Source organism: Ornithorhynchus anatinus, chromosome 11, assembly GCF_004115215.2.
Source record: "Ornithorhynchus anatinus isolate Pmale09 chromosome 11, mOrnAna1.pri.v4, whole genome shotgun sequence".
NCBI classification, from domain to species: Eukaryota; Metazoa; Chordata; class Mammalia; order Monotremata; family Ornithorhynchidae; genus Ornithorhynchus; species Ornithorhynchus anatinus.
The window spans coordinates 3,761,426-3,778,965 of record NC_041738.1 but is presented as its reverse complement, the minus strand read 5'-3'; the positions used below and the strand labels follow the sequence as shown (position 1 = coordinate 3,778,965).

The window sequence follows — 17,540 nt, the reverse complement described above, 5'->3', positions numbered from 1 at the left end:
TCTTCTAACTGCTCTAGTACTTAGCGCGGGGTTCGGCACGTAATAAATGCTTAACGAACGCCCCAGCTCTTATTTTATTATTAATAAGATAGTCTGGGCAGACACGGGCCGTGCCCCACCCTGGGCTGCGGGGTGATGGGTCCACTCACCCCTCTTCTGCCCGGCTCACCGTGCCCCTCTCCCTCCTCCCCCTCCACGCGCCCAGAAAGTCGTACGAGTTCGAGGACCTGCTGCAGTCGTGGGTGGAGACGGGGCGGGCAGACTGGGCTGCCGGAGCGAGGCTCGCCCTGTCCCGCCCCTTGTCCCGCCGCCCCTCCCGGGAGAACATCTATGAGGACATTCTTGGTGAGCGGGCCTGGGGGTTCGTGGCCGGGGGGCAAGGTGGATGGGGAGTGGTGGGGCTGGGGGACATGGGTGAGGAGCGGAGGGGCTGGGGTTTCATGGCGGGGGGCCAGCATGGCCGGGGGTCACGGGAGATGGAGAGCAGTGAGTCCTTGGAGCAGCATGGGGTGAGGAGGGCAGTGGGGTCAGTGTGGCTGCCCAAGGTCAGAGGCTGTTGGCCAGAGTGGGGAGGATTAGTCAGTAAGTCGTATTTATTGAGCACTTACTGTTGCAGAGCGCCGTACTAAGCACTTCGGAGAGTACGATACAACAATAAACAGACACGTTCCCTGCCCACGACGAGCTTACAGTCCAGAGGGGGAGACAGACATTAGTGTAAATGAATAAATGACAGATATGGACATAAGTTCTGTGGGGTTGGGAGTGGGCATGAATAAAGGGAGCGAGTCAGAGTGATGCGGAAGGGAGTGGGAGGAGAGGAACGGAGGGCTTAGTCAGGGAAGGCCTCTTGGAGATGGGCCTCCAAGGCTTTGAGGAGGGGGGAGAGTCATTTGTTGGCTTTGAGGAGGGGGGAGAGTCATTTGTTGGCTTTGAGGAGGGAGAGTGTTCTAGGCCAGAGGCAGGACGTGGGTGAGAGGTCGGTGGTGAGATAGTAGAGATGGAGGTACAGTGAGTAGGTTGGCATTAGAGGAGCGAAGTGTGCGGGCTGGGTTGGAGTAGGAGAGTAGTGTGCTGAGGTTGGAGGGGGCGAGGTGAAGGAGGGCTTTAGAGCCAGTGCTGAGGAGTTTCTGTTTGACGTGGAGAGCCGAAGTTGGGTGGTAGCGAGTCCTCTGGGAGACCCCTCCCCCGGAGGACAGGGAGGGCAGATGCCAGCGGCCCTGACCCGTCCTGCCTCTAAGCCTTGGACTCAGCAACCTGGGACTGCCAGCCCCGGTGACTTGCATGCCGAGGACAAGAGGCACGTGGTCATCGGCTCCCCGGGGGTTCCTCGGGCAGCCATCTGATGCTTGGGGACGCCGAGTGGCGCCACTCTGCTTTCTCTTCCTGTTTCTGCTGGGGCAGGGCCCGGCGGCGAGATCTGGACTTTGGGTGGGGGCTGGGCTGGGGAAAGGGCGAGTTTTTTCTCTTCACCCGCAAGAGCTCCAAGTCGGCCATTTCCCCACCACCGTCTTATCGTGTGTCACCTTCACCATGCACGCGCACGCACATATAAACGCACCCACCCACCCACCCACACACACACACACACACACTGCCCTGTCTGCAGAAAAAGCAGCCCAGCGGAGTCGGGCCGGAGTGGTTAAGCCATCCCCTGGGGGCTCCAACCGAGAGGGAGAGCAGTTCTAACCTGGAACACACACTTCCAGGGCATGATGGTGGGAGACACCCTTCTCCCAAACAGCCCCCCAACCCAGCCTGGCCTCTGAGACCACCCCCCAGGGCTCCGATCCGGGGCGGGGTTGGGCGGTCCCGGGTGGACACAGAGCCCCGGTGTGACCGCTCTGGCGGGACAGTTCCCGAGACCCTCATCATTCTGGACCTCTGCGACTGAATCACGTGACCTAACTGGTCCGGGAATCCACGGGGTGGCTGGGAGTGGGGTGCGGACTGTAAGCTTGGACCCCGCTGTGGCTAGTGAAGCCCCAGAGTGCCGACCCCTTCACCGAGGGTTCTTTGAAACAGCAAACCACTTGTTCATTTATAGGATTTAGACAGTTTTCAAGCGAGCCTGTCTCCTTCTCTGTTCTGCCGACTCTGCTGACTCTCGTCCACTTCCTGTGTCCTCTGGAACATTCCCTCTCTTAAAGGTAAACTCTCCTAACGTTCTCTGAGCGATCAGTATTAACATATTTTATGTCCTAACATTCACACAGACTTTAAATGCTTAAAACGGTTTCAGGCGATCTTCCTGGACGTATCGTCTCTTCTGTTTTCCCACAGTGCCACCCTTCAAGTTCTCACTCTGTTTCACAGACCTCGCTTTATCACTATTTAATATCCAACACATAAACTCTCTTTCTTCTGTCATCTGATCTGACCATCTTGTATCTACCCCAGCGTTAGCACGTAGTAAGCACGTAACGAATACCGTGATTACTAGAAGCGGCGTGACCTAATGGAAAGAGCGAGAGCCTGGGAGTCAGAGAACCTGGTGTTCTCCTCCCAGCTCTTCCACTTGTCTGCTGCGTGACCTTGAGTAGTCGCTTAACTTCTCTGTGCCTTCGTTTCTTCGTCTGTAAAATGGGGGGTAAGATTGTGAGCCCTGTGTGGGACAGGGACCGTGTCTGACGTGATAATCTTGTAGCTCCTCTAATGCGTAGTGAAGTATTGGCCCGTAGTGGCCACTTAACAGATACCATGAGGATGATGATGGGCTGCTATGATTCAAGGTGTCAGCAGAAGGTTGTTGGAGGAGGTAGGACATACGAGGTATTTGAAGGTGGAGAGGGCTGAGGTTGCCATCACTGTTTGCAAACACTTTTGGGAGATGCAGCCCAAAAAGCAGCGTGAAGCAGCGCGCCTAGTGTATGGAACACGGGCCTGGGAGTTAAAAGGACCTGGGTTCTAATCCCAACTCCGCCACTTGTCCGCTGTGTGATCTCGGGCAAGTCTTTTAACTTCTCTGTGCTTCAGTTACCTCATCTGTAAAATGGGGATTACTACTGTGAACCCCATGTGGGACAAGGACTGTGTCCAACCTGAGTAGCTTCTTTCTTCCCCAGTGCTGAGGACAGTGCCTGGCACATAGTAAGCCCTTAACAAATACCATAAAAAAGAGACTAATAGTAGCTTAATAAACTCTACCGCATCCCTGATAAACCACTGTGCGGTGTTAAGTTAGCTTTCTTCCCTGTTCCTCAAAGGAATCCCTGCTTGAATTAGACAGTGCCCACCCCCACAGACCACCTACCTGCACCTGCCCCTCACTCTTTTCCCTCTGGCCATTACTAGGGTCAGCCTCATCCCCTCCCTACCACCCACCACATATACACATATTTTATCATCATTATTTGACATCCCTGGCTCTGGAGCCAAGAAAGCTGAGAGTGTGTATGTGTGTATTGGGGTGAGGGTGCAGAAAGTTGAGAAGACTGAAATCCCTGAATTTCCTGCTTCTCGTTAGGATTTGAAAGTGGGCCTGCCTTCGCCTGGAAGGTCCCGGTATCGAACACCCCACCCCACTCAGAGCTGCTTCCGTGGCGCCCTGGGGGAGGATGGGAGGAAGCCGGGAGCCAGTCTAGGGCAGAGTTGTCATTTTCTCCCTGCAGAACCACAGCTTTTCTGACATTTCCCAGAGGACAGAGAGCCAAACAGCAAAGACAGCTGGGGAAACTCCCACGGAGGGCGTCGGGGGTGAGCAAGCAGCCAGACTCTGGGGGGGGTTTGCTCAGACACGGGGCAGGGGACACACAGACAGCTGGGACTGGCAACCTCCACGTGCACTAACACGGGGCTGGGGTGTGTGACATAGGTCACGTGCCAGGAGCCCCGTCGGGCCCGATGCCCATCTCCTCACCTCTCCAGCCCCTGCAGCTCTGAGAGGGAGCTTGGCGTTCCAGGCAAACAGCTCCAGAGCTGACCCCAGCTCTGGGGTCGGTCTGGTCTGAAGCTGGGCTGGTCTGTGGCCAGTCCAGCTTGTGGCCGGTCTGGTTGGTGGCCAGTCCGGTCTGGGGCTGGCCCGGCCTAGAGGCCGGTCTTGACCGGGGCTAAGCCCCGACTCTGAAGGGGAGTGGATGTGATGGGGACAGGATGCTGCTGAGCCCCCATTTTGAGCCCAAGCCACCAGGTTTGTCTGTCAGGGCCTAGGGTGTGTCTGGGGTGTCTCTCGGGGCCAGGGGATGGGCCGGATGTCTATCAGAGCCAGAGGGTGGGCTCGGGGTGTCTGTCAGTACCAGGTTATTGGGGTTGGGGTGGCTGTCATGTATCCACTCCCACCCCTGATGAAGGGAAAGTGTGGTCATGAGTCCAACTGAGTGAACTTGTCCTACCTGTGCAAGTGTTCAGATATATGTCTGTCTCGGGGGGGCGGTGGGCGTGTGCACCTTTGGAGTGAGAGGAACCTCAGTTTCCCCAGCACTCACCAGGAGTCGTGCTGCACTTTCCATTCTGGTTGCCAAGGCAACAGGCCTGTCTGTATAACCCAGAGGGGGGAGGGCTCCTCAACGACCCCCGCCCAGCTTGGTCCCCTAATCCGGTCTTGCAGAAAGAGTGGGAAGGAGCAGTGACAATTTCTCAGGTCCCCCCATCAGGAGGGCCTAGAGGCCGGTTGATAGTTTCTAGGGTCCTGAGGCCTGTCAGAGGCCAGAGGATGCCAGTTGCAGCTTCACCCATTTGCATGGGGCCCCTCCCAGTCGAGGCCGGGCACCTCGGCCAGCCCCGATCAGGGCCCTGGCCCGAGGACGAGGAGAACAAATCCGACCAGCCAGGAAGGGTGTTCGGTTTCCCGGCCCCAGGGCCTGGAAGGAAACATGGTCTGAGCAGGTGATGGACCTTGTCCGGTCACCTCGGCATTGGGCACGTGGTCGGGAGAGACCCCACCACCTGGCGTTGGCGCTGGGGGGCGGCGGGGGGTCCGTCAGGGTCGCTGAGGGCCGGGACTCTCGCCCTGCAGATCCCCCCGTGAAGGAAAACCCATACGAGGACGTGGAGCCTAAGGGTCGCTGCCTGGGGAGGAAGTGTGTCCTGACCTTGCCCGGATGGCCCGCCCCGGACATGCCCGCCAAGGTGGGAGCCGCTGGGCTGAGAGAAAGGCCGGTGCCGGGACAACCGGAGGGGGACAGAGGGACGGAGGGCAGGACCCAAAGGTGATCGAAGACCACCCGTCCACAACCACCCCTCACCCGCAGACCACCCATTCACATCCACCCCCACGAAAATCTGCATCTCTCGGTGTCCGATGGCCCCTGACCGGTCCTCTTCTCCGCCCTCCCAGGGCCTCTCCAAACCTGCTTCCTTCCGGCAAAATTCCGAGCGGCAGAGCTTCAGGTTGCTGGACACGCGGAAGCCGAGTGAGGATGGAACCAGCCCCCCCTCTACTCCCAGCAGTCCGGATGACACTTTCTTCAATCTGGGGGATCCACCGAATGGCAGAAAGAAGAGGAAGATTCCCAAGGTACTGGCAGAACCAGGTTTCCTCCGCAGTCCCCCCCGGTCAGACGAATCAGCCCTCAGAGCCTGTGTTCCTCACCCCCGGCCACCAGCTCAACCCCCAGGCTGGCCAGTTTGGACTCCATCTCTGGCAGGGGCGTCGGGATCGGTGGAGGATCTGGTCTCCCTTCATCTTGGTTAGGGAAGGACCATCATCCTCATCCTAGACTCTCCCCCAGTGACCCAGCAAGGATTCTCCCTAGTTTTGATTCTCCCCTCTCCATCCCTGACTCTTTCCCAGTAACCAGCATGGACCTTCCAACACCCCCGACCCTCCCTAGGTGACCCAGCGTAGGTCATCTGCCACCCCTGACTCTCCCCTCTTCACCTGCGACTCTCCCTTGGTGATTCAGAACGGACCATGTAACACCCCTGACTCTCCCCCCGTGACCCAGCACGGACCACCCGATACCCCAGCGGAAAGAACCCGGGCTTGGGAGTCAGGATGTGGGTCCTAATGCCGGCTCTGCCACTTGTCTGCTTTGTGACCTTGGACAAGCCACTTAACTTCTCTGTACCTCAGTTACCTCATCTGTTAAATGGGGATTAAGACCGTGAGCCCCACATGAGACAACCTCATTACCTTGTATCTACACCAGTGCTTAGAACACTACTTAGCACATAGTAAGCACTAAACAAATACCATAATTATTATTATCCTGACCCTCCCTCCAATGACCCAGCACAGACCATCCAACATCACTAATTCTCCCTTCTTCATCCCTGACCCTTCCTCCACTGTCCCAGCCTGGACCATCTAACACCCCCGACTCTCCTCCACAACCCATCGTGAACTTATCATCCGTGTACTGTATCTGCATAACCCTTCCTGAGCCTTCAAATGTCCCCGGTCCTCCCTCCGGTGCTTCGGCCTAGACTGCTTGATTAGTGGATCACTCAATTGATCAATGCTATTTATTGAGCACTTCCTGTGTGCACAGCACTGTAGTAAGTGCTTGGGAGAATCTACTGCAATAAAGATGGTAGACACAATCCCTACCAACAAAGAGTTTACAGTCTAAATGGAACTACCCAAACCTCTCTGGGGTTGGATGTTTTGGGCTGGCTGCCCCCACCCCCCAAGAGCAGGGCACCTGTTTCCCCACCCCCAGGTGGGAAAAGGTGGGCTACTTTTTGAACCTGTCATTCCCCGGTTCTGGGGGGCTTGGCACCCCCATGCTGTGGGGTTTAGGGAACGGCACTTCCTCATCATCAGTGGTATTTATTGGGTACTTACCGCAGACAGAACAGTGTGCTAAACCACTGGAAAAGTACGATATATGTCCCCTACCCACAGTGAGCTTACGGTCGAGAGGGCGCAATTATGTGTTTGCCCCATCCCCCCATTTCCCGGTTCTGTAAACTTGGATCCCACTGCTCCCTCTTGGACAGAATCCCACAACATCCTTGCCCACCAACCTCCCTCACAAGAAGCCGTTCCATCGCCCTGAGGGTTGTTCTGGCTCCATCCTGCTCCCCTCCTGGCACAGTGCTCGAGGGTTGGGCAGGGGGAATCACAACCCACCGAGGGGCCCCCCTTGTGATCACCATTTCTGTTCCCCGTTTTTGCTTATCTGTGTCCACGTAGCTGGTGTTGAGGATCAATGCGGCTTTTGAGGCCCGGAGAGGGAAGAAGCGAGTGAAGAGGCTGTCTCAGTCCATGGAGAGCAATTCCGGGAAAGGTCGGGCCTAAGGGTCACCTGGTGTGGGGCCTTTGGTGAGGCGGGGGCAGTCAGCTCCCTCCCCACAACTTCCCTCTCCCCACATTGGGCCAGATGGCCCAGCATGTCCTGGGGGCCCCTGGATGGTACCTTTCAACTTGACGGGGCACAGGAACACACGACCGAGGTGGTCCCTGACCCACCTACTCCCCCTCTGTTCCCCTGCCTCCATCCCATCCCCTTTCCCCGTATTGATTGTCTTCCCTCCTCCCCGCCCCCAGAGCAGTGCCAGGGTGCGAGGTTGCGGGGTGTGGAGGTGGGCATTATGCCCGGGCCGTGGTGCCCTGTAAATCCCAAGCGCTGCTGTCACTTCCCCTTCCGGCTGCCCCCTCAGAGCCCCACCACCGATCTCGCTTCCAGCCCAGCGGCTCCCACCTTAGCGGACATGTCTGGAGTGGGGAACGTCTGAGGCGGACATATCAGGGCCAGGCATGTCTGAGACATGTCTGAGAGTGTCTGAGACAGGCACGTCTGGCCTCAGAGGAGGCTAGAATGTGTTTCCTTCAGGGAAAGAGAGAGCCAGGTAGGGATGAGGGAAATTGGGGGTGGGAGAGGACTCTTCCCTTCCCTTCCCTACTCTTCCAGGTAGGGTGAGGGAAAGGCAAGCCCAGGGGGGTTTGGGGGGAAAATCTTCTCCCACTCCAACCCTACCCTCTGCCTCCCAAAGCCCACCCCAACCTCCTGGAACAAGCAAGCCCCTCCCATCCAACTGGCTGCCCGTTCCCCCATCCCCACCCACCCAGTCCGTCTTTCTGTTCGCCCTTCTCCTCAGGAACCGATGAGAACAGCGAGTCGGACAGTGACTCCGAGGAGAAGGAAGCGGGTGAGGACAGGAAGGCGAGGAGTGGGTCGAAAACATTTTTGTTGTTTCATGGGAGAGAGGGATGGATCGGGGAGGGGCAGACCGGTGAGAGGAAGTTGCGGGGAGGTGTAGGGTGTTGGTGGGGGACAAGTTCATAGGTTAATTCGTTCAATAGTATTTATTGAGCACTTAGTATGTGCAGAGCACTGTACTAAGCGCTTGGAATGTACAATTCGGCAACAGAGACAATCCCTTCCCATTGATGAGCCTACAGTCTAGTTGGGGGAGACAGACAAAAACAATAGCACTAAATAGAATCAAGGGGATGTGCACCTCATTAACAAAATAAATAAGGTAATAAAGATATATGCAAATGAGCACAGTGCTGAGGGGAGGGGAAAGGAGGGGGGAGGAGCAGAGGGAAAGGGGGAAAACGGGTTTAGCAGAGAGGAGGTGAAGCGGGGGGCAGAGAGTCGGCAGAGGGAGCAGAGGGAAAAGGGGAAACTACAGAGAAGGGAGGATCAGGAAGGGAAATGAATGAATAGTCAGGGAGGACTTCCTGGAAGAGATGAGATAGTAGCAGGGAGAAGATGGGGAGAGCAGGGATCTGCCGGATGTGAAGGGAAATGGAGTTCCAGACAGAGGGGAGAGCCTGAGCCAAGGGTCGATGACGAGAGCAAGGCCCAAGGAGTAGCTTGGCATTCGTGATCCCCCACCTCTGCTACCTGCCTGTCGCACCCACCCCTCCTCTCCACCCCGGGTCCTTCAAATGCAGCTCACAGTCAGCGCCTGGTCTACGTGAAGTCCCGCCTGAGGCAGGCACCCCACCCCCGACCCCTGGAGCGGGATCCAACCGGACTCGGGGAGCGGCAACTGTTTGAGTATTTCGTGGTGGTCTCGCTGCACCGGAAGCAGGCGGGGGCCGCCTATGTCCCGGGACTCACCCAGCAGTTCCCTGGCACGGTACGGGACGGGGGTCCACACATCCCAGGGGGAATCCCTGCCCCTTCCGACCAGCCGCGGACAGTCACCGGGCACGAGGGACACTGGGAAGGCCGGGCGGCTGGCCACGAGGTGACCAAATCTGCTCAGGGCATCTCCGAGGCTAGATGACAGAAATCTAGCAGAGATCGCTAACCCTAGTTCCTGTGAGGCGGAGGGAGGAGGGGGTTGCCCTAATGGGGGTCCTATAATAATAATAATAATAATAATAATAGCGGTATTTGTCAAGCGCTTACTATGTGCCAAACACTGTACTAAGTGCTGGGGTAAATGCGAGATCATCAGGTCCCACACAGGGCTCATAATCCAAGTAGGAGGGAGAACAGGGATTGAATCCCCATTTTGCAAATGAGGGGATTGGGGCCTAGAGAAGTGAAACGACTTGCCCAAGGTCACACAGCAGACAAGTGATGGAGCCGGGATTGGACCCAGGTTCTCTGACTCCCAGGCCCGGGGTTTTTCCACTGGGCCACACCGATTCTTAGGGGTGGGTGAAGAGGAGCCTGTGCCCTGGCCTCCCATGCCTTAGGGGGCTCCTCGCCCCAACCTGGGTTAAAGCCAGGAGGACCCAGTCAGCCCGCAGCAGATGGCGAGGTGTCTTTCAAGGGCTGACCGGGGCCTCCCACCCTCCTCCCACCCCCTTTGTTTCCGACTGCAGCTAGAACGCTCGCTCCGGTTCAGCAGGGAGGCCGAGGACCAGCTGAAAGCCGTCCCTCAGTTCTGCTTTCCCGACGCTAAAGATTGGGCCCCCGTGTCCCAGTTTGCCAGGTGCTGTCTCAAGACATCGACCGGATGATGCTGTTTATTGAGCACCAAGCCGGGTGCCGTGCTCAGCACTTGGGGGACAGCAATAGAGGAAAAGCCAGCCCTGGGGAGAGCTTCCCGGAAGAGGCAGAATCTCAGGAGGGTTCTGAGGATGGGGAGGACCGGTGAGGGGAGGGGATGTGAGCGGATGTGAGCAAGGGGTCGGTTGAGGGAGAGTTCCCCATTGTGAGCCCCGTGTGGGGCGTGGACTGTGTCCAACCTGATTACTGTATATCTACCCCAGCGCTTAGAATAGTGCCTGGCACATAGTAAGCGCTTAAAAAATACCATAAAAAAAAAGAGACGAGAGCGAGGCCCAGACCGACGACTCCTTTCTGTGCCCACAGCGAAACCTTCTCGTTCGTGCTGACGGGAGAGGACGGCAGCAGGAGGTTCGGGTATTGCAGGAGGCTCTTGGTAACTACCGTGAAACGGAACCCCCTCCCTGCCACCCGTCGGGCCCAATCTCGGCCCCCCGCCTCCACCCCGACTCACAGAGGCGCCTGAAGCGCCCCGGTCCCGGCCGACCTCTGGGCACTGCCCGTGGTGGGAAGACCCCATCGGTCGGTTCTCCCGGATGCGAGGATGGGCTTTCTGAAGGGGTTCCAAACTCCCACGATAACCCTTGTGAGAGGATAATGTGCTTTCGTTGTGCCAAAGCGCCTGCCTCCCTGATGGCCTCTGTCCTCCCTTGAGGCCTAGGAGGCAGGGATTCTCCACTCCATTGTACAGAGAGGTTCAGTAACTTGCATAAGGTCATACAGCAGGCCAGAGTAACAGCTCTTCCCACTAAGCCACACTGGTCCCCTCGCTCCTAAAGGCCCAAGGGAGCAGTCCTGCTCTCCCCCATAATTCCTGTGACCTTGTGTGCAGGGGTTAAAGGAGGATCGCCAGCCCTGCCTGTCCTGCTTCTCCCTTCCCTGGAGATTTCTCTCTCTCCAGGCATCCTTGGAGCCCTGGGCCTTGGTCTATCCGAGCCCCCTTCACCCACCCTGGGGAATGGGTGGCCTGGTTGGGTCTGGTGGGGCGGCTCTGTGGGGTGAGGCTGGAGGAGGAGGAAGGGGGCAGGGGAATGAGGGAGCAGAGAGGAGGCCGAGGATGAAGGGGAGGAGGCCAGATCTGCTGCCTGAGGAGGGAGGTGGGATGGACTATGGAATTCTGGGACTCCTCCCCGCCCGGCCCGGATCTGGGCATCTGGCCCCCAGGGAGGAAGCTCCAGCCCGGGCCCCCAAGGCGGCTAACGGAGGGGCCGGGGGGGCACCTGTTTTTTTCTCCGGAAAGCCCAGTGGGAAGGGCAAACGGCTCCCGGAAGTCTACTGCATCATCAGCCGGCTGGGCTGCTTCGGCCTCTTCTCCAAGGTGAGCGTGGGGCTGTCGTCCCCATCCGTTTCGTGACCCTCTCCAGCTCTTCTTCCCCCGCCAACCCCTCCGGCCCTACGATCCCCACCGGCTCCGCCCATCCTGGTTCCCCCTTTCCAGATCCTGGATGAGGTGGAGAAGCGTCGGGGTGTCTCCCCGGCCCTGGTGCAGCCCCTCATGCGTAGCATCATGGAGGCCCCGTTCCCGGCCCTGGGAAAGACCGTGGTGGTGAAGAGCTTCCTGCCGGGCGCGGGTACCGAGGTGGGGGGCCGGCGGGCAGGGGGTAGGGAGGAAGAATCTGGGCGGGGAGGACGCGGGGGGGAGTGTATCAAGAGCTCTGCATCGTTCCCCATCCTGCCCTGCAGGTGATCGAGCTCTGCCGACCCCCAGACTCCAGGCTGGACCACGTCGACTTCCGGTGCCTCTTCTCGTCGCTCAGCGTGCGGCTCCTGGTCCGCGTCTTCGCCGCCCTGCTCCTGGAGCGTCGGGTCATCTTCACGGCCGACAACCTCGGGTACCGCCGCCTCCCCGCCCCGGGACTGGGCACCGGCTGGTTGCAGGGCACTGGCCCAGGCACCCGCCAAGGGGGGCTCCCCGCTCTCCCCCGCTTTCCCCGGGTCATTCCGCCTCTCTGTGTTCTGGGTTCCGGCCGCCAGCACCCTGTCCCGCTGCTGCCATGCCATGCTGGCCCTGGTCTACCCCTTCACCTGGCAGCACACCTACATCCCTCTGCTGCCGCCGGCCATGTTGGACGTCGTGTGCTCGCCCACCCCCTTCCTGGTTGGGCTGCCGACGGCCGCCCTGCCCCGCTTCGAGGAGCTGCCCGTGGAGGAGGTGAGTCAGGGACCCTGCCCGAGCCCAACCCCCCGCCGATGCCAATCACCGATTGGGCCTCTCCTTTGTGCCAAGCGCAGCGCTAAGTGCTTAGGAAAGGACGATCGGGTGACCCAACTCGGTCCCTCAAGGCGGGGAGACCAACGAGTCATGCGCACCTGCTACAGGCTGGAGCAGCGTGCGCGTGTGGAGGGGCCGAAGTGAAAGGAGACAGGGAAATAGAGGAAGGCTTCCAGGTGGAGATGGGCTTTCTGGAGGACTTTGAGGGAGGGGAGCGTGGTGGACTGCCAGATAGGAAAGGGAAGCAGCACGGCTCTACCCATTTTGTGGATATGGGAGTCAGAGGGACCTGAATTCTAATCCCGTCTCTGTCACTTGTCTCCTGTGTGACCTTGGGCAAGTCACTTCAATTCCCCGTGCCACAGTTACCTCATCTGTAAAATGGGGGTTAAAGCTGTGAGCCCCATGTGGGACGTGGACTAAATCCAACCTGATTAACTCGTATCTACCCCAGCACTGGTTCCTGGCACAAAGCAGCGCGGCTTAGTGGAAAGAGCACGGGTTTGGAAGTCAGAGGTCATGGGTTCTAATCCCTGCTCCGCCGCTTGTCAGCTGTGTGACTGTGGGCAAGTCACTTCACTTCTCTGGGCCTCAGTTACCTCATCTGTAAAATGGGGATTAAGGGTGTGAGCCCCATGTGGGACAACCTGATTACCTTGTATCAACCCCAGCGCTTAGAACGGTTCTTTGCACAGAGTAAGCGCTTAACAAATACCATAATTATTATTATTAAGTACCACATAAAAAGGGGTAGGGGGGAGTTCCAGACAGTGGGGGAGGATGTGAGCAAGAGGTTGATGGTGGGAGAGATGAGGGCGAGGAACAGAGAGTAGGTTGAAACCCTCCCACCTCCCCAACACACAAACACACACACACTCCAATGGTCCCGAGAAGTGGTAGCTGGGAGGAGGAAGACCAGCACCCCCGGGTCCACATGACCTTTAGCCCTTTATGAGAAGCAGCGTGGCGCAGTGGAAAGAGCACGGGCTTTGGAGTCAGGGCTCATGAGTTCGAATCCCAGCTCTGCCACTTGTCAGCTGTGTGACTGTGGGCAAGTCACTTAACTTCTCTGTGCCTCAGTTCCCTCATCTGTAAAATGGGGATGAAGACTGTGAGCCCCACGTGGGACAACCTGATTCCCCTGTGTCTACCCAGCGCTTAGAACAGTGCTCTGCACATAGTAAGCGCTTAACAAATACCAACATTTAGCCCTGCGGCCGGGGACACAACAACCTGTGGTCACCCCCGCTGGCTCATTCCAGCCCAAGAGGCTAAGACTAGCTCCATTCTCCTCCCTCCTGTCACCCACTGCCTCTCCCTCCCCAACTCTCGTCCTCCACTGTCCCCAACCCTGCCCCCGTACTGCAGCCCCCCACTTCCACCCTGCAGAGTGTGTATTCGTGCGTGTGAGTGTGAGAGAGAGAGAGAAAGTGTATGTGTGTTTGTTGTGGGGAGTTGGGGGAAGACAGACAGGTGTGGGTGGGGCAGCCAGGGCCCCGGTGGTTCAAACAACAGGCCGCATCCCTGGGGGTCCAGGCAGGGGGTGGCACTAACCTCCTTCCCCGTCGTCTCCTCTCCTCCTGTCACCGCCGTTTAGGTCCTTGTGGTCGACCTGGTTCACAACCGCTTCCTCCGCCAGGTAAGACTCACTGTCCTGCACCTTTCCCCGGGGCCCAGGCCACCTGGGCACTATACCCTGGGGCCCGGACCCCCGGAACGGGGCCCCCACCTACTCCACTGTCCCGCTGGAAGGGCACAGTGGAGATGGGGGCTTGGTTGAGGGCTGGACTGGGGCAGGGGGGATCCAAGTCCCACTGGAGGGAGGCAGATATGACAGAGAGAGCAGTGATGACGATGGTATTCAAGCACTTACGCCGTGTAGACACTGTACTAAGCGCTGGGGGTAGATACAAGATAATTAGGATGGACACGGTCCTTGTCCCACATGGGGCTCACAGTCTTAATCCCCATTTTACAGATGAGGTAACTGAGGCACAATGAAGTTAAGTGACTCATCCGAGATCGCACAGCAGTGTGCATATAATAATGTCGGTATCTGTTAAGCGCTTACTATGTGCAGACCACTGTTCTAAGCGCTGGGGTAGATAGAGGGTAATCAGGTTGTCCCACGTGAGGCTCAAAGTTAATCCCCATTTTACAGATGAGGTAACTGAGGCACAGAGCAGTTAAGTGACTTGCCCACAGTCACACAGCTGACAAGTGGCAGAGCTGGGATTTGAACCCATGACCTCTGACTCCCATGCCCGGGCTCTTTCCACTGACATGCATATGTGGTTTGTGCATGTGTGTGTGTCTGCACATGTGCCTAAGTATGTAGATTGTAAGCTCCATGTAGGCAGGAAACAGTGCCTGGCACATAGTAAGCACTTAACATATACCATGCTTATTATTATTTTATCTCCCAACTGCTATATTGTACTCTCCCAAGAGCTTAGTATAGTGTTCTGCACACAGGAAGCAATCTATAAATACCATGGATTGATTGATTGATAGGCCAAGCTCCAGCCCCAACCCTGGTCTCCCCAGAGCCCCCAGACCCACTCCCCCACCAACGGGCCCCCAGGCCCGGGTGTCCAGACGAGCCCCCAGGCCTCCACGGTCTGTAACCCTCAGATGGACGACGAGGACTCCATTCTGCCGCGGAAGCTGCAGGCGGCTCTGGAGCACGTGCTGGAGCAGCGGGACACGCTAGCCGGGGACCTGGAGGAGGGCAGCCTTGATGGAGGGCTCGGTGAGCCCCTGACCCTCTCCTGGAGTCCTCCCATACCCCTCCTGGATCCCCCCAGCTCCTCTCCAGCTCATTCCCCTGCCCTACCCCCTGATGCCCCTCGCCCCTTATCAGGATAGCAGCTGGGTTGGGATGGGAGAAGAAGGGGACCCCCAGTAAAACCAAGGGGATTCCCCATGGCCCAGGGTGGGGAGAGGTCAATGCAACCGCCTCTCCCCCCGCCGACGTCATCGTCCGCCCCTCCCCGTCCGCCGCCGCCCCCCAGGGTCCCTGGACGAGCTGGTGTCCGAGGCCTTCGTGCGCTTCTTCGTGGAGGCCGTGGGCCACTACGCCCTGTTCCTGGCACCCGGCGGCGGGCAGGACGAACGGACTCTGCAGCGCGACGCCTTCCTCAAGGCCTCCTCCTCCCGGAGCCTGCGCCGCTTCCTGGAGGTCTTCACAGAGACCCAGATGTTCGGGGCCTTCCTGCGGGAACGGGAGCTGCGGGCACCGGCCGCCCCGGGTCAGCGGCGTGAATCTGCTCCCTCCCCCGGCGGGTGGTGGGCAGGGGGCGGGCGGAGGGAGGGAAAGGGTGAGCGGAGGCCCACCCACCCCTAATAGCCAAGGCAGGATGTGAGTCTGGGGGGGCTAATCGGGACGGCCCCCTCGGTCTGGGGGCAGCAGGGGACAGGGAGGGGAGGCCGCAGGACCGTGGTGGGGAGGACCGGACCCCTGGCCTCCACCCATCAGCGGGGCCCAGCTCCCCTGTCTTCCTTCCCTCCTGGGGGAATGTCACTACGTGGCTGCTGGAATACCATTTGGAGAGTCTGTGCTGCTGCCAGAGTTCCCGATTTGGGGGGTGGGAAATGGGGAGAGGGGACACCGTAAGACTGTCCAGTCTCCCAGCCAGGGCAGAGTTGGGGGGTGGGCTCACCCCCAGAATGATCCAGTTCTCCAAGCCGCGGCAGGGTGAGGAGGTGGGGTTGTCCCAGGATGGTCCGGTCTCCCGGCCGGGGCACGGTGGCGTGGGTGGGGTCACCCTGGAATGGTCTAGTTTCCCGACCGGGGCGGAATGGGGGTGGAGTCGCCCCGGGACGGGCCCGCGTCCTGGCCAGGCCGTGCCAGAGTGGACGCTGACGGGCAGCTCTGCATCCGGCAGGGCTGTTTGAGCTGCGCTCCCAGGAGTACCTGGACTCGCTCCCGAGCGGCGGCGAGCAGGGAGGCGTCAACAAGTTCCTGAAGGGCCTGGGTGAGTCACGGGGGGGCATTGAGGTTCCACGCTCACCTCCCGGGGTCCTGTCTCCCTCCCCCCCCAAACCCCCAGACCCTGTCTTCCCTTCTGTGGCCCATCCTCTCCTTCGTGACCCCAACCATCTATCTGAACACCTCACCCTCCCCTCCCATGCCTCCTTTCTCCCATCTTCCCATCTCTCCTCCTTCCCCTCTCCACTTGTAGTCACAGCTCCAAGGATGGTGTCTCTCCCCACTTGGAAAACCGCACTCTATAGGAAGCCCACCCAGATGCAAGGGAAGGGGGGAGGGTGAGAGGGAGAAACCTCCATGTACTGCCTCCTTCCCACCATTTGGCCCCACCCCACCCCGAGTCAGGGTCTCTGGCCACAGGGAGGATCTCAAACTCGCCCAGACTGGGGACAGGACCAGCTGGCTGTGGGGTCCCAGGGGCCAACCGGAGAGTGTGTGGGGGCCTGGGGGACGAGGGTCCGCACGAGGCCGTGACTTTCTTGTCTCTTCAGGCCACAGGATGAAGTTCCTCCACAAGAAGTAGCCATCGGCCGTGCCGGGAGTGCCCTTGGACCCAGTGGCCTCTCTGTGGGGAGACGGGAGCCCCGGGAAACTCAGGGACAAGGAGGAAGGAAGTGGGCCGCACTGGCCCCCGATCCCAGTCCCGGCCACGTGGGTTTAGGTGGCCTCTCTGAGCAGCTCCCCTGGGTGGGGGTTGGGGGGGGGGCGTGTCTGCCTCTTTCTGCAAGGGGCAGGGGGACCCCAGAGCCTCTGAGCCACGCCCCCGCCTCCTCGCTTCAAGGACAGGATGGGACCCAGGGTCGGGATGCAGGGAAGAGGCTGACCAGACTGAGGGCAGCCCCGGACAACAGCTTCCGGAAACCCCACCCCTGCGCCCCCTCCCCTCTGTGGACTTCCTCCTCCCCCCTTGGATTTCCAGTTTGGGGCTGGGAGGGGGGGCCGGTTTGGGAGAACCCCGCCACCGTGCGTCGGGCAGAACTTCCGATGGGACCGGTGCTCAGCGCTGAGATAAACCCAGCATCATTAAGTCACACATAGCCGCACGGCCCCTCCCCACCACCCCCTATCGTCCCCCACAGGGTCCAAAGCCTAAGTAGCAACGAGAACAGGTACCATATCCCCATTTTACAGATGAGGAAACTGAGAAGTGGAGAGACCTGCTCAAGGCTTCCCAATAGGCCAGGGGCTGAACTGGGACTAGAAACCCAGTCTCCTGACTCCCTGGCTCTGTTTCACAGTAGCTCCCATTCAGGGCTCCCCACCTTGACCTCACAGGGCTCAAGTGGCCGGGCAGCGTGGCCTAGTGGAAAGAGAACAGGGCTGGGATCGGAGGCCTGGATTCGAGGCTCCGATCTGCCATGGGCTTGCCATGTGACAACAGGCAAATCCCAACGCGGGACGGAGTCAGGGGATGTGGGTTCTGATCCCGGATCTGCCGACGGCTTGCTGTGTGACTTTGGGCAGGTCGCTTAACTTC

At 59.1% G+C, this 17,540-nt stretch overlaps 1 protein-coding gene across 2 annotated transcripts; it reads left to right on the top strand.

The window, feature by feature from the left end:
• The first annotated feature begins 276 nt into the window (after window positions 1-276).
• Window positions 277-17,540, top strand: DENND2A (DENN domain containing 2A). 2 transcript variants are annotated; one of them, XM_029076243.1, is made up of 18 exons: window positions 277-345; window positions 2,048-2,150; window positions 4,955-5,067; window positions 5,276-5,455; window positions 7,079-7,172; window positions 7,984-8,034; window positions 8,789-8,976; window positions 9,674-9,783; window positions 10,167-10,236; window positions 11,101-11,178; window positions 11,299-11,439; window positions 11,544-11,692; window positions 11,835-12,012; window positions 13,670-13,711; window positions 14,707-14,824; window positions 15,087-15,323; window positions 15,960-16,049; window positions 16,555-17,540. In XM_029076243.1, exons 3-18 carry the CDS (start codon window positions 5,056-5,058, stop codon window positions 16,584-16,586), a joined length of 1,770 nt encoding a protein of 589 aa, XP_028932076.1. In that variant the 5' UTR covers window positions 277-345; window positions 2,048-2,150; window positions 4,955-5,055; the 3' UTR covers window positions 16,587-17,540. The 2 variants fall into 2 exon arrangements, with proteins under 2 accessions (XP_028932076.1, XP_028932079.1); XM_029076246.1 differs by lacking the exons at window positions 7,079-7,172; window positions 7,984-8,034; window positions 8,789-8,976.